The sequence below is a fragment of the Cimex lectularius genome, unplaced genomic scaffold (assembly GCF_000648675.2).
Source record: "Cimex lectularius strain Harlan isolate CLEC.00 unplaced genomic scaffold, Clec_2.1 scaffold117, whole genome shotgun sequence".
NCBI classification, from domain to species: Eukaryota; Metazoa; Arthropoda; class Insecta; order Hemiptera; family Cimicidae; genus Cimex; species Cimex lectularius.
Genome location: NW_019392706.1, coordinates 46877 through 61543, shown reverse-complemented (window position 1 = coordinate 61543; position 14667 = coordinate 46877). Strand labels below are relative to the sequence as shown.

The following is a 14667-nucleotide window of genomic DNA, read 5'->3' as shown; positions in this document are numbered from 1 at the left end:
TCACTTAGTATAATTGTTTTTATATACAAGTATATATAATAATATGTAACCAACATTCGTTTATACAATTTTTTCTTTCGGTTTGTTTTATTTACAGCATATACCGTCGATAAGCCAAATTGATTGAACACAAATCTTACTGCAACACAGAAAAATGCCAGGGTTTATTAAGAATGAAAATACTGCTCAATGTTAATTATAACTAATGTCAAAAAATATTTCTGGTTGAATTAATTAGATAAAAAAAATAATAATAATAATACTAAGCTTCAGCCACTGCCTTTTTTTTTTCTTCCTTCCGTTTCTCTTTTAATCAATTTCTTATGAGCTAGTTGAACCGTTTTATGAAAATAAATTTTTAACACTTAAAATACCAAATAAAACATAATAAAAAATAATATAAAATATGTTTATGCAAATATTCTATAATAGTTTTCATTTTACATTGGAGTGATTTGGAAAAAAAATCAATGTTAAGACATTCAATGCAGCTGATCTTTAGGGAAGCTGAAATATTCCAACCAGTGGGACTGGCAGGTAGGTCATATGTTTTGAAAATTAACAGAAAGCAGCGGCAGAAAAAAACAGAAAAAAAAGCGCGCTACAAAATATAATGCTAAAGGGTCAAAGTAAAACTACGTATCAAAAATATTTACGCAAAAATTATTTTTTTTTTGCCCAGGTACAATTTTGACAAATAAAAAACAACGTTGAAATATATTTCGTCTTACTTTTGTTTTTGACGCAAGGTACAGAATCAGGTCAGGTGTTGATTATAATTAACTGTCTTAATCACCTTAATAATAAGGAAATTACCCACAATTTTTTTTTGTTTTAGATCTTTACAATAGAGTTAATTTTGGATGAAAAAAAATTGACTAGTAATAATGATTACTAATGATGAGTTAGAATATAATAAAATACTGTGGTACGAAATAATAGTTTTCTTAAAGTCTCAAATTGCATTTTTCATTAAAGAATTTTCTTCATTTAAAAAGGAAAAAAAATTTGAACAATAGTACAATAGTCAGTGATGAAATCATTATGTCTAAAGTTTATTTGAATTTTTTTACACTAATAAACCTTGTAGAACATTATGAAGTTATAATTTATATTTATCACATTTTTTAAGCTTAAAATGAAATTAAATTAAAAAAAATGAGATCTTATAATCAGCTAATAAAAATAAAATATCCAAATCAAATTCAAAAAGTGGATAATATCTTTCATTTCGGTCTTAGTTAATTGAAATAACTAAACTTTTAAAAAATATAATTATTTTGATTGGCAAAACAATACACCTATGTGATTGTGGTTTAGATCCTTAATCTTTGTACAATACGATTTTTTCTCCAAGTGTTCCTACTTTTTACTGTCGATGTTTTATCAATACATTGGAAGTTTAACAAATAATGGAAACCGTCCAACATGATAATATTTTTAATACTTATGCATTTTCTTGCCTGCTGTTTAGTAGTGATGGCGATTTTTGCAACAACAGCAGCTTGGACAGCAGTTGTGGTGATAATGGTGGTGTTGGACGTGGTGATGGTGGTGATGGGGAGTCCATCATCTGATATGTGGACTCGCGTTGTGCAATAGTCAGCCAAACCGTTCCTTAACAAGAAACATCAATTTCTTTTTACCCTTGTATGCGAGTTTCATGTTTTCGACCAGTTGAGTAAACTGGACGTGCCCGTCTTGAGCTAGTATAAACGTATCTCGCGCTTTTTCTAAAAAGTCGATAAAATCCCCATAATGCCGTGGGGAGATGTTGGTTAACCTGGAATGAGTTGTATTGACATAAGCGGTCACTGCAGCGTCTAAGAGTAGTCGCAGTGGAGGCCTGTCGTATGGTAAAGGTTTCATGCTCGCTCTGTTTGAACTGCTGTTACTCCTATGATGATGGTGATGACTGTGATGATGGTGGTGATGATGTTTACTCGTTTCTGCATTTGGGTGAGGGCAAGGAATACCAGGAGCGGTGATGGAACATCTCCTCAATATGTCAGAAAGAACAGTGGCACATTGGACATTTTTAACGAGCAGCGGGATCATGTTGCTCAGTTCGATTTTCCCCAAAGAATGGCTCAAAGCACACGCCCAGTGGATATCATTAATTGCTGGATGAGTGTCCTGAAAAACGCACAATTTTGTAGATTAACTATTTCAAATTTAATCTATCTAGTTCACTACAAGAAATAGAAATTTTTTGAAACAAATTGATATGTTAAAAACAGGAGGATATTTCATAATAATAGATTATATACAGATGCAACAAAAATAAATTTTGTTAGTAAATTAAATAGGTTCAATTGCTACATTCGCATATGACATGACTGCCTTCACTATGTTCAAAAACATAAAATCTGCTTAAATTCACTATTTTTCGTGGTCCGCTTGACCAATTAATAACATTCAATTAATTAAGGTTTTTAAGTTGAGATAAAAAGTCAGTGTCATGAGCGGCATTCGAACCCACGACCTTCGGCTTGATACGCCGCTACTCTACCACTTGAGCTATTGTGACTTCGATCTTAGCTCAAGTTGTAGAGTAGCGGCGTATTAAGCTGAAGGTCATGGGTTCGAATCCCGCTCATGACACTGACTTTTTATCTCAACTTAAAAACATTAATTAATTGAATAAAATCTGCTATTGAACATCAAAAGCACAAGTTGATGGAGTTGTATTTCAATGAAAGTCAATTATCTGTCAAATATGTAGCCAAAATATTTACTCTTCGGAGAATGCCAGAGCCAAAAAGATTACAGATAAGACATATTCTGGGGGCGTCGGTGGCCGCAACGGTTTAGGCGTTGACACGGCGCTCATCACTGTAAGGTAAAGGTCCCAGGTTCGAATCTAGCGGCCCTGCATTCGAACCCGACATACTTACAAATGGGCTTTTTTTCAAAAACCGGCACCCCGAGGGTTGATATAACCTCTGCTGTTGCGAACCCTTGTTTAAAAAAAAAAACAAAACACGATAAACAGAGAGCCAAGTATTAAACTGAAGAGACCTTGATTCACAAGTTCAAACATAGGCTGATTCCATTCTATGACATGTTGGGACAGCTTCTAAAATCAAGCGTATTTCAAAACATAGTGCTACAGACAGCTTTGTTTGAACTACACACGGAATTTGGCATAGTAGTGAGACAATCGCAGAAAATTCCATGAGGCTACTCCATGTAAAAAGAGCACATCAGTCACTGAAGGTCGTACTGTGAAGTTGGGGGCCCCATTGCAACGCTGTAGAACGACCTATAGTTCAGGGAGTGAAAAATAGGTTGGGAAATTTTGGAAAATGTTAAAGGAAAATTGAAGGGAAAAGTGAGAGGTGCTCACGGGAAAGGTTGTAAAAGGGGAGAGAGAGGTGAGCTTGAGAAGAGGTTCTTATATTACTTTCCAAATAGATTCTTACTGAAAAACCGCAACTGCTGAAATATGATGGAGGGAGAGGTTGAGGACTGAAATCAGAGGGTCAAGCACACAGCCTATTTTGCTCTGGCCAAAACATACCACCCACCAAAATTTTACAGAAAATTTTCCTAAATTATTTAAACAAAAATGAAAACAATCAGGTAAGGTATAAAGTAAAACAAAAAAGTTTTGATTAAAGTATGTACAAAACAAAAAGAATTGAGCTGTAGGGACTAGGAGGAAACACAGGATGGGATGAGTGAGAATTCCACCAGCAGTGACCATTGTCGCAACTCAAATGACATCAGGCAAAGTTCAGGAGTTTTTGAATTTTTTTTTTAAAGAAAACTGGCTTGCCCTCTTTACAATTATTTCCGCGAAGTTGCCATTTTTGCCTTTTGATCAGGGTAATCAGGTAAGATGATGACCAATGATGCCAAAAACTTTGGTGGACTGTGCATAGCTAATGCTTGAGTGAGAGGGTTGTCTGTATCTCAGAAGACAGTTTCAGGAGAGAAGATCCTGTTAGAAAATGACATAACAAATTATATGATGTATGTGCAGCCTATGTACATAGGTTGTGTAAATAGGTCCAACCCACTTAACCTCTACCATACCCCAACTTGCCCCACCAAAAGCACTTTTCAACTGTCCAACAGGCTAGATTAATCTCTACTTAAACAAGTTATGGAATGTAAAAAGATCAAATAGAAAAGTTCGAAGCTGCACGTCATATGGAAACATGTTGGTGTTTGAGCATCACATAAAAAATACATCCAATATTAAACATGTGCATCACACTATTATTTTCTCTTCTTCATGGAAAAACATTGAATCATGGATATGTAACCTAACCTAACATGACCTCCTACTCTAACCGTAACTCGAACTCTAACCTAATCAAAGCCAACTGTCTCTGTCAAAAAGAAGATTTACTGGCACATTGCAATCATTAATGAGGACTTTAAATAAACTGGGGATAGATGCTATCAACATAGAAAAAACTGCAACTTAAGGCCATTGAGTACTCTGCCAAGAAACTTTTTGGTCGAGAAGATGATTGCCTAGAAACAGCCCATTTCCTTAACACGTTCAGTGCCAGTGACCTGTATGAAGGCCAAACTGGCCCAATTTGATTGACGGATGACCTGCATGCAGGTCATGGCACAAACGTTTTTAGGAATTTTTTGAATTTTTTTTGCAAATTGTAAAACCAGGTGCACTGAACGTGTTAAGGGAAAACACTTCATACACACTGCCAGATATATAAAGTGTAATAATAGTGGACAGTTATACAGCAGTTAACAAGCGAGTACAATGGGCAATATTCCCATGGCTAAAAAATGTATGCATCTGAATATATAAATTAAACATAAGACAGTTTTTACAGGCCCAAAATATGGAGTTGGATTGTCAGAAAAAGAGCAGCTGACCTCTAGATGGCATTAACACATGAATACAATTTATTTTAATATTAGACTTTATTTTGTAGACTCTTAGTGGTTAGGACGTTAGACTCTCGTAACCCCACAGATGTGGGTTTGATTCCGACTTTCTCCCCTGGAATTTCTGACCCCCCCATTCACAAACATACTGCCCTTAATGTGGTAGACACGATGCTAAAAGGTCATTTTTTAAACTCACCCTAATAAAAAGCAAATAAGACATTACCTGGTTATACGCAAGGTGTACTTTTTTCATAGCTAAAATAGCTAGTTTGTATGCTCTTGTCGGATATCCTCGATGTTCCATGTATCTCGCGATAGTAAACAGTTGGGATGATGTCATTATAGCGGACGCAGCATCAATGACAATCTGGTAAGCTGTTTCAAAAGACAATGCTTCATTTTCACAAAGGGTCAAAGCATTCAAGGCACAATTTGGGGGATCCTAGAACATGGAATCATGTTAAAAACCATCTTGTTTAGAAGTTTAATATATGTATTCAATGATGTACCTTTGAGGTGCACTGTAAAGCCAAAGTTCGAGCACATCCTGATAGTTCTTCTTGTTGAGCAAATGTCAGGTTTAGTCTCATAATAGTGCCTTGTGACATAATTGTGGTAGCAACAGGGCCTGTAATTTAAAAAGTACACTCATATTTTATTGACCTTCTCTTTACTTTAATCACTTTAAATAACATGCTAATTATCCTTAACGAACTTAGTGAAAAACTATACTTAATAATTTAAGATAATTAGTCAGAATTTGTCTACATAAAACCCATTTTTCATGTAAATTACTGTAATATGTTGAATTGCAAATATATAAACAATAAAAAAAATTACCGGTAGCCTCTGTGGGAGTAAACAGTTGGTGCCAGTTTTGCATGATGGATACTAAAGCTTCAACACCAACCTCAGTCGCACAAGTCACAAGCCATCGAACCATTTCTCGTCTCCTCCAGTTCAATGACGAAAGCGTCATTCGCATAACCTTGCAGCAATAAATATAATTTTCACCTCTGCTTTTAGCATTAAATGCAATCATTACGGAGAAATATTTACCTGCAATCCGAGTTCAAATGCAACGCTCAAAAGCGTTGGATGTCTCGGTCCATTTTCTGGTGTTGCGAATCGGAATGCATCCTGTGCAAGTTTAAAAAGATGAGACGAACTGTGAATATGCCTTTGTGACGATTCTAACACAGTGCGTAACCTCATCACTTCACCTGTAACACACCATGGAATAATATCTTGACTGTTTACTGTATAAAGCAGGCCTTAAGCGGCCCATATTATTGCACAATATTTTGGGTTGTGCAATTTAATTGATCGTGTTTAGTCGATATTGAATGTTTGTGCAATACATTGCATGATTGACGAAAAGTTGAAAATATATTGTACAACCTGGAAAATATTGCACCGTCTGTTGGCATTATTGCGCAATATCAATCAGTTTGTGAAGTATCAAAGTGGAAAATATTGCACAAACTTCAATATCGCCTTCAAACTATTCAAGTTCATTGCACAAACAAAATTTTGTACAATATTATTGAACGTTAAGGGGCAACCGTCAAATTATTGTGCAATCTATATTGTACAATAATATTGACCGTCTATGGGCCGCTTTAGGCATTCAATTATATTGCACAATATTTTTGAACATTAAGGAGTTTGCTCAATAGTTGAACAAAAGTTGAGTGAGGTTAATTTTGATTGTACTGTATGAAGCAATATCAATATTATCAATATGAAGCAATACCATATTATATTGCACAATATTTTTTAATCTATTTCTAGGATTTGAAGGACAAGTACTTCACACATGTTTGTATTGACAAAATGGCAGAGAAACTGACAAAACTTAAAGAAGGGAGTTCATTGTCGATTGCATACAGCTATATAGAGAATTGCCAGCTCTGTGGAATGGCAAGAATAAAGATTATCACGATGGTGATATAAAAAATTGAATTACAAAGCATTGTTATATAAATGCCAAGAGATGTTCCCAGAGCAACAAAAGATGGCAATTTTTTAATTTTAATTTTTAAGAACCAATTACCATAAGGATCTGAAGAAACGCCTCCAGCCAATGAGGATCAAAAAAGTCATTCAATAATGTTGCACAATAAAACTATTGTACAATGTTATTTAGGTCTAGGGTACACCTGTCATCCAATACTATAGCACAATAAAAGTATTGTGCAATGTTATTGTAGGTCTAGTAAAGAAAAAACTAAAATTTTTAAAGAATCAGTTACCGCAAGGAGCTCAACGAACACCTCTAGTTAATGAAAATCAAGATGTCAAGATATCAAGAATAAAAGTATTGTGCAATTAAATTCACTATTTTTCGTGGTCCGCTTGACCAATTAATAACATTCAATTAATTAAGGTTTTAAGTTGAGATAAAAAAGTCAGTGTCACGAGCGGCAAAATGGCAAAAAGGAGGGAAAATTCAAAAAGGTGGGGTTGAGATGGGAAGTTGGTGCCCGAGGGGATCGAAGTCACGATAGCTCAAGTGGTAGAGTAGCAGCGTATCAAGCCGAAGGTCGTGGGTTTGAATCCCGCTTGTGGCACTGACTTTTTTATCTCAACTTAAAACCTTAATTAATTGAGTATTGTGCAATGTTATTGTATGTCTAGAGTATGCCTGTTATCCAATACTACTTCACAATAAAATGATTGTGCAGTGTTATCATACGTCTAGGGTTCACAAGTTCATATGAAAATATAATAAAACAAGCAACAAACCTTTGGCAGCGCTCAGCATGGTTGATGCCAAGGCACACTGTTGAGTTTCAATATGTCCCAAGGTGAACCATCTCGGATAACCAGTAAGAACCCCATTTAGCGGATCGTCACTATCTTCTTGATCTTCAAGTATCGGAAGCCTGAAAAAAATGTTTAATTAAAATCGTTAAAATATTTAAATTGCTAGTTTAACATACCTCATGGCCCTTAATCCAACTTCATAGGCAAGATCGGGGTAAAAGTTAAGAAGAGAATGAAAAAGAAACCTTGCGAATGTATGCATTGGGATGCTTTCAGCATGAATTCCAATGCCAAGGCCGCTCGACGGACCACCTTCTAATAAAACAATTGCTTGCCTGCGAAGAACGGCAACTAGACCATTGTCAAGTTCCATTTCTTGTAGTTTTGATATGAGTCTGTCTTCTTGTTTACACGCTTTCTCCTGTCATAAGAAATATATAAGTAAACAAATCAATTACATGAATACTAATAGTTTAAATGAATTAAAAATGATTTACTTGTGCATATAGTCCAGGTGGCATTATACGTTGTTGACCGAGGCCTATTAATGCTACTTCGACAGCTAGTGACAGATATGTTTCCGAACGATCTCTTGAACCGACTACAGCAACATGATGGTATTTTGGTGGTACGGAAAGGCTGGTATCATCGGCTCCAGTTGGATCTGGAATATACATACAATTAATTATTAAAACATTCCAACTCACATAATAAAATAATTACGATGAAAAATTATTTTACCAAAATATGATGGTGTTCTTGGAACTTGATCATCATGGACTAACGATGCCTCGGCCAGGGTGTCAAAAAGACAACCGATGGGATCCAATGGATGCCCGATCCAACCTTCTGACCACATGGCATTGGCACATGCTTTACTTGAGCAAGGGGTTTCATTTTCACAAGATTTATCTTCCTTTTCACAGCATTTTATATTACAATTTGCAAGACACCTAGTCGAGTTTTGTCTGTGCATTTCATAGCACCGAGATGAGCACTGCATTCGATAATTGCATTCTCCAAACCTCTGCTTGCAATATCTATATCCATTATAGGTGGCATGATCTGAATATTTGCATTTGGAAGTGCAGGCCTGTTGTGTATCGCCACACGTGGACCGTTCACCATTAAGCTGTTGTTGCTGACTTTCATGCCACTGTCTCTGCGCAGTTAGTTGTTGCTGTTTCATAGTTCGAACTACCGCAACAGCAAGCCTTAGAGCGGCACTCTGGTGGCCGTGAGATCGCAAAGCGTCAACCCGGGCAGCACACAATGGCAATGCTTCTGTAATCACAACCCAAGTTTAAATACATAATAATAAAAAAATTTGTACCATTACTGATAAATTACCATGCCAAAGGGGTTGTCCTAAAGAATTAAAACTGCCTGAAAGAAGTGCACTATCAGGAACATGACTGCAGTAGGAATCACTTGAGAGAATATTTTTAAGATGCATATTATCCCAGGACATCCCAACTGCATCCAATGCCCTAAAAATAAATAAAAAATAGAAATTATATACTTAATAACATGCCAATGGTGTTATCAATGAAGATGATGAGAGGATACTAGGAAGCGAATATTTGGTATTCGCTTTGTATGGCAGGCTTTTGGCATATTATACTTTTCCTAGTTCCTTAGTTTCACATTTTCCGTCGTTATCCTCGTTGCTAAAGCTCATAAACCTCCCGACCAGATATCCTCCTACAGACCCATCAGCCTTTTTCCTACAATGTCCAAAATCCTTGAAAGGCTCCTTTTAAAACGATTAATCCCTGTCCTACTTATAATATTTTTCCCTTTCACCAATTCGGCTTCCGCCCACATCTTTCTACGACCCAACAAGGTTTTAGAGTTGTGGACACCATTTCCTCTGCTTTTGAGAACAAAGAGTATTGCCTGGGTGCGTTCCTAGATTGGATTCTTGATGACAAATGAAATGGCTACGGAGAGCTTTAGTGAAGTATACTTCATTTTAATTAATTAAATTCACTAATTTCATGGTCCGCTTGACCAATTAATATTATACAATTAATTAAGGTTTTTAGTTGAGATCAAATCCAATCCGATTACACGACATTTGAAAAATGGCAAAAAGGAGGGAAGATTCAAAAGGTGTGGTTGAGATGGGAAGTTAGTGTCCGAGTGGATCGAGGCCACGATAGCTCAAGTGGTAGAGCAGTGGCGTATCTAGCCGAAGATCGTGGGTTCGAATCCCGCTCGTGCCATTGACTTTTTTATCTCAACTAAAAACCTTAATTAATTGTATTGTATCTGATGTTATTCTTATCATTTGCAGCCTGTTGAGACTTTATAGGATGCTGTAAATAGTGTTTCCAGGATCTTGAAGTAAGTTCCTACTTCTAAGAATTTATTGATTAATGCTGGGTGCCTAAAGTGTTTAATTCCCATCAGTTTTATGGAGCCTAATGAGCTTTTCCTAGCTTCTCCTTATATACATGTTTTCAATGGAGGTAGGTTTAGCAGTCTCTAGAGCAATTGAGGGGGTTGTTTTCATTGCCCCTGTGATGCATAGGTTTGCCAGTCTTTGTAAGCTGTCACGAGGGGGTGAGTTTATTTTATAATTATTTAGTTTTTAAGCTAATGATTCAGTCAGAGACAGAAAAAAAGTAATTAAAATTGTGTGATTTCCACATAGGATCAGTTCGCACTATTAACATCCCCCCACCATAAGCATTCCCTACTAACAATGTGTAGGCATTTTGATCTCACTAAAGGTGGCATAAAACACTTTACAAATCTAATCCAATGGTTACTGTTAATTTGTAATATTTACCTATGAAAGATAGTCCTAACTTGAGGGGTCAGATTTGATTTATGAGAAGATTGGACCCAAGGCCTCCGTCGATTCGAGTCCATAAACCTTTGCGGATCATCTTCATCATCACTGCTGTCAGACGAAATGTAGCCTCCGCCAATTATCTGTGTTAAAGTTAACAGCATTAATGGCACAGGCTTTTTTTTTTTAAATTATTATTTAATTACATCGTTTCTTCTTTGAGGTGGTGGTTCTCGATAATCTGGGTCTTCTAAAGGGCACAATTCACTCCGAGACCATTTTTCTAACAGGTGCTTCCAGTGTAATTTCTCAGCTTGGAGGCTGTTGGAATTTAATACAATACACACCCACAGTGCGCCTGAAGATAATGATAAATAATCAATTTCACAACCGGAGTGTTAAACATATTGACAAAAGATTAAAAATAGATATACAATTATTACCTAATTGATCCCAAAGTTGACGGCATTTATCTGTCATTGGTGTACCCTGCGATTTCCAAAGGAATAATCTTGGATCTGAAAGGAATTGCTCTGTTATTAATGTAAGCATCCTTGGACCGTTTGAATCTCGAGCTCTCAACATTTCTCGCACCTACAACCAAAAAAAAAAAAAATAAATAAATAAAATAAATTAGTCTATTTTTGTTTAGCGGTCTAATTGACCAGATTTCTTCTTTCAATTAATTCTTTTTATGTAAGGTCTTGGTTGAGATGAAAAAGTTAGGGTCACGAGCGGGATTCGAGCCGAAAGTCGTGGATTCACTTTTTTCATCTCAACCAAGACCTTACACAAAAAGAAAAATTAATTTATAAATTAGGTTTACTTTTTTCAAATTTAAATATGAGAACATACTTTGGCAAATAGTGAGTCAAGCTGTTTATTTGCATTATAGTAGCTCCCTTGCGACAAGTAAGACTTGACTTGTTCACATACTTGCTCTTCATCTAAGTGCCACGTGTGTTCATCGTCAGCACTGGCACCAGCAGTTGGATCTGGGGCACCTAAAGAAAAAATTCCGTTAAATCATTTTTACTTGTCACCTATTCTTCAGACGTTTCATGGAATACACGAATACTTACCCGGGATTTGATTTATAGATGATTTTTGCTGCAAAATCTCATCGGCGAGTTTTTGGGCCGTTGGCAACACCTCTGTGTGATGTTCCGATATGAGATATTGTACAAATTTTTGTAGTTGTTGTCTGTCCATCTGTAGCAGAGTTTCTGAGAGAACGTTAATTGTTAAATCGTTTCAAGAACATAGAAGAAAAGGAAATTAGAGAATATATTTTACCAGATATTGGCACTCGAAGTCTGACACTATCGGCATTGCGAATTCTATATAATGTGAGTGCAACGACATGTTCACACCAGAAAATATCCTTCAGCTCACAGCTGCACGTTACAGATGTTATTTTACATCTGGAACAGGATAAGAAAAAGTATTAAAAATAGCATAATTAAGTTTAAACATTTATTGAGAACAATTTGAACTTTTCACTCTTATACAAGGGCTGTTTGCTAGTCGTATGACAAAGTTTGTCAGGTGATTCTACACCTCAAATGCAACAAAAAAAGTTCGTATGAACTGATTCTCAACCCTTTTGCAGATATTTAACTTTCTAAGTTTTTCAACTATTAACGATTTCGTCATAAATCTACTCATAACTCTTGAACTATTCATTTTTCAGATCTGTAAATTTTCTTTAGGAAGTCATGCTTCTAGTAGAACTTTTAATTTAATTTCTGTTAAAAAAACAAACACTAACTTTTTTAAAAACTGTTAAATTTACAATATGTAAAAACAACTAAATTTACTACCTTATTGGAAAAATACATGGTACAACTTAGTAAATTTCGTAACAACTTCATTGTTTAATAAGTTTAATAGCTACATACCCTTTTCTTTAATTACATCCAACTAAAATGCAGAATGTAAATGGGGAAAATGTGGTGACGGTGTGAAAATGGGGCATGGGGTTAATCTAGTTAAATTCAACTTTTTGTCCCGGACAAAATTTATTGCACAACTTTAACTTTATAAAAAAGCACAAAAAAAAGAAAAGAAAAATGAAACAAACACATAAAAAAGAGACAATAAACCTAGCGAACAACCAAAACACAAAAATGGGCAAAATATCTACATTAAGTACACACACACACACACACACACAAAAAGAAAAAAAAGAACAACAATACGGACGTTGTCAAACCCGAATATAACGTTATAAAAATCACAAAAATAAAGAAAAATAAAACAAAACGCTTAAAAACGAGACAATAAGAAAAGCAAACAACCAAAGCAGAAAAAAATGGACATAATATCTACATTAAACACACACAAAAAAGAAAAAAAAAGGAAAAACAATCCAGAAATTGTAAAATCCCGACTTTAAGGTCATAAAAAAGAACAAAAAGAAAGAAATATCCAACGTAAAAATCAAACAAAACACAATGTGTTTATGTATGTCATAGAAAATAAACAATAAACACAGTTAATAACCAATGTTGAATTTTTCAATTTTTTTAAAATGCTTTTTGTTCATTTTTAATAGTGAGTGAGAGATGGAGTTAGAGAATATATAGAAAAAGCATGATAAAGAAAAAGAGAAGAAGGATAAAAAGGGAGTAAGAGAGAGTACGCGAGTGACATAGAGATAGAAATGGATAATACATAGAAAAAGAGACGAGAGAGAGGAGATAGATAGAGATAGAGAGGAGAAGGAGAGAGAGTGAGAGAGAGGGAGGAGAGAGAGGGTGAGAGGGGGCGGAGAGAGATGGGGAGGAGTGAGAGGGGGTGGAGAGAGAGAGTGAGAGGGGGCGGAGAGAGAGGGGGAGGAGAGAGAGGGTGTGAGGGGGCGGTGAGAGGGGGCGGAGAGAGAGAGGGCGGAGAGAGATGGGGAGGAGTGAGAGTGGGAGGAGAGAGAGGGTGAGGAGAGAGAGGGTGAGAGGGGGAGGAGAGTGAGAGTGAAAGAGAGAGAGGAGAGAGAGATAGAGAGAGAGAGAGAGGAAGAGGAGAGAGAAAATAAAGAAATTGCACAAGGGGGCAATTCAAATTTTTCTTTCAACCCGTCAGGGAGATTAACAATTAAAAAGCCCCGCGTCAGTTTTCTATGCTCTATTTAATTATTTGCTCGTTGTTTTGTAAGGATAAATTAAGTTTTTCTATAATTTTAATTAGAATTCAATGTATCAAAAATGTCAAGGAGTCCTTTGAAAAAAGCTCGACCTTTCATCAGGCGTGAGTTACCACTAAAAAATAAATTCATTGGCTAACAGTTCGCATATATTTTTACAGAGCTTTACAATTTAAGCTGAAAAAAGTCTTTTAACATCTAATTAAATACTTTTACAGGACTCTCGAAGCTTACAAACGCCGTTTTCATTAGTTTTTTTTTAAATCGATTCTGGGGCAGCCCTCCTGTTAGACAGGAATTTTAATGAGTCGTAAATCAAATTTAGCCGAGTACAGAAACTTAAAACGTGGGAATTCCGTGGAAAATCGGTCCCCGGACGAATTAGGCTAGAAGAGATGTCGGTCGAGTCGGGCAACCACTCAAATAACGAAAACTTGCCACTCAAAAAGCGAGTACAAGTGGAAACCCGTCCATTGCATCCTAGTCTGCCTTCCTAGATGTGGGAGAAGCGGCCGAGTTGAACCCCGATAATAAGCTCCTTAGGAAAGCTACATTAGAGAGCCTTAGAGTCAAAGGCCAGAAGAGATCATAAAGAAACCATGTCCCTAATTTATAAAAGGGCATTGATGTTGGTTGGAGCTGGTTTACATCCCTAACTCCAACTGCTGCAAGTTAGGACCAAAAAAAGAAGGCTCGGTCGGTTTGGACCAAAGTTTTCAATACGTTGTAAGACGAGCTAAGGCCATGATGTGTCGTTATTTTGTAAACATTTGAGAATGTCAACACATTTGGAGAGTAAACAGCAAGATCATCCTGGCCTAACCTAACTCGAACTAATCTTATTCTAGCCATTCCTAACCTAACTTTACTCTAATCTTGCTTTTCCTAACCTAGTCTAATTCTACTTCTGGGGCAGTAGGTTTGGTTATCCTAACCAAACCTAATTCTCACATTGCTTTTCCTAACATAACCTGACACTAACCCTAGTTATCCTAACCCTTTTTAATCTAACTTAACTCTAATCCTAGTTATTTCAAACAGCTAACTAATCCTAATCACTAGCCCTAACCTGACCTAACTGTAACCC

The 14667-nt window shown here is 36.1% G+C and overlaps 1 protein-coding gene across 1 annotated transcript in view; it reads right to left on the bottom strand.

The window, feature by feature from the left end:
• Positions 1–1224: 1224 nt before the first annotated feature.
• The window catches only part of LOC106666644 (zinc finger SWIM domain-containing protein 5-like), a 29746-nt gene continuing 16303 nt past the window's right edge, over positions 1225–14667 (bottom strand). Inside the window, exons 3-18 of the mRNA XM_024226261.1 lie at positions 11738–11865; positions 11524–11667; positions 11297–11445; positions 10885–11035; positions 10648–10799; positions 10439–10584; positions 8992–9131; positions 8383–8925; positions 8139–8305; positions 7818–8062; positions 7621–7760; positions 5932–6095; positions 5713–5860; positions 5382–5500; positions 5096–5314; positions 1225–2136 (exon numbers count right to left, since the gene is read on the bottom strand). Coding sequence (XP_024082029.1) covers positions 1603–2136; positions 5096–5314; positions 5382–5500; positions 5713–5860; positions 5932–6095; positions 7621–7760; positions 7818–8062; positions 8139–8305; positions 8383–8925; positions 8992–9131; positions 10439–10584; positions 10648–10799; positions 10885–11035; positions 11297–11445; positions 11524–11667; positions 11738–11865 — 3289 coding nt within the window. The 3' untranslated portion in view covers positions 1225–1602. The remainder of the gene's footprint in view (positions 2137–5095; positions 5315–5381; positions 5501–5712; positions 5861–5931; positions 6096–7620; positions 7761–7817; positions 8063–8138; positions 8306–8382; positions 8926–8991; positions 9132–10438; positions 10585–10647; positions 10800–10884; positions 11036–11296; positions 11446–11523; positions 11668–11737; positions 11866–14667) is intronic.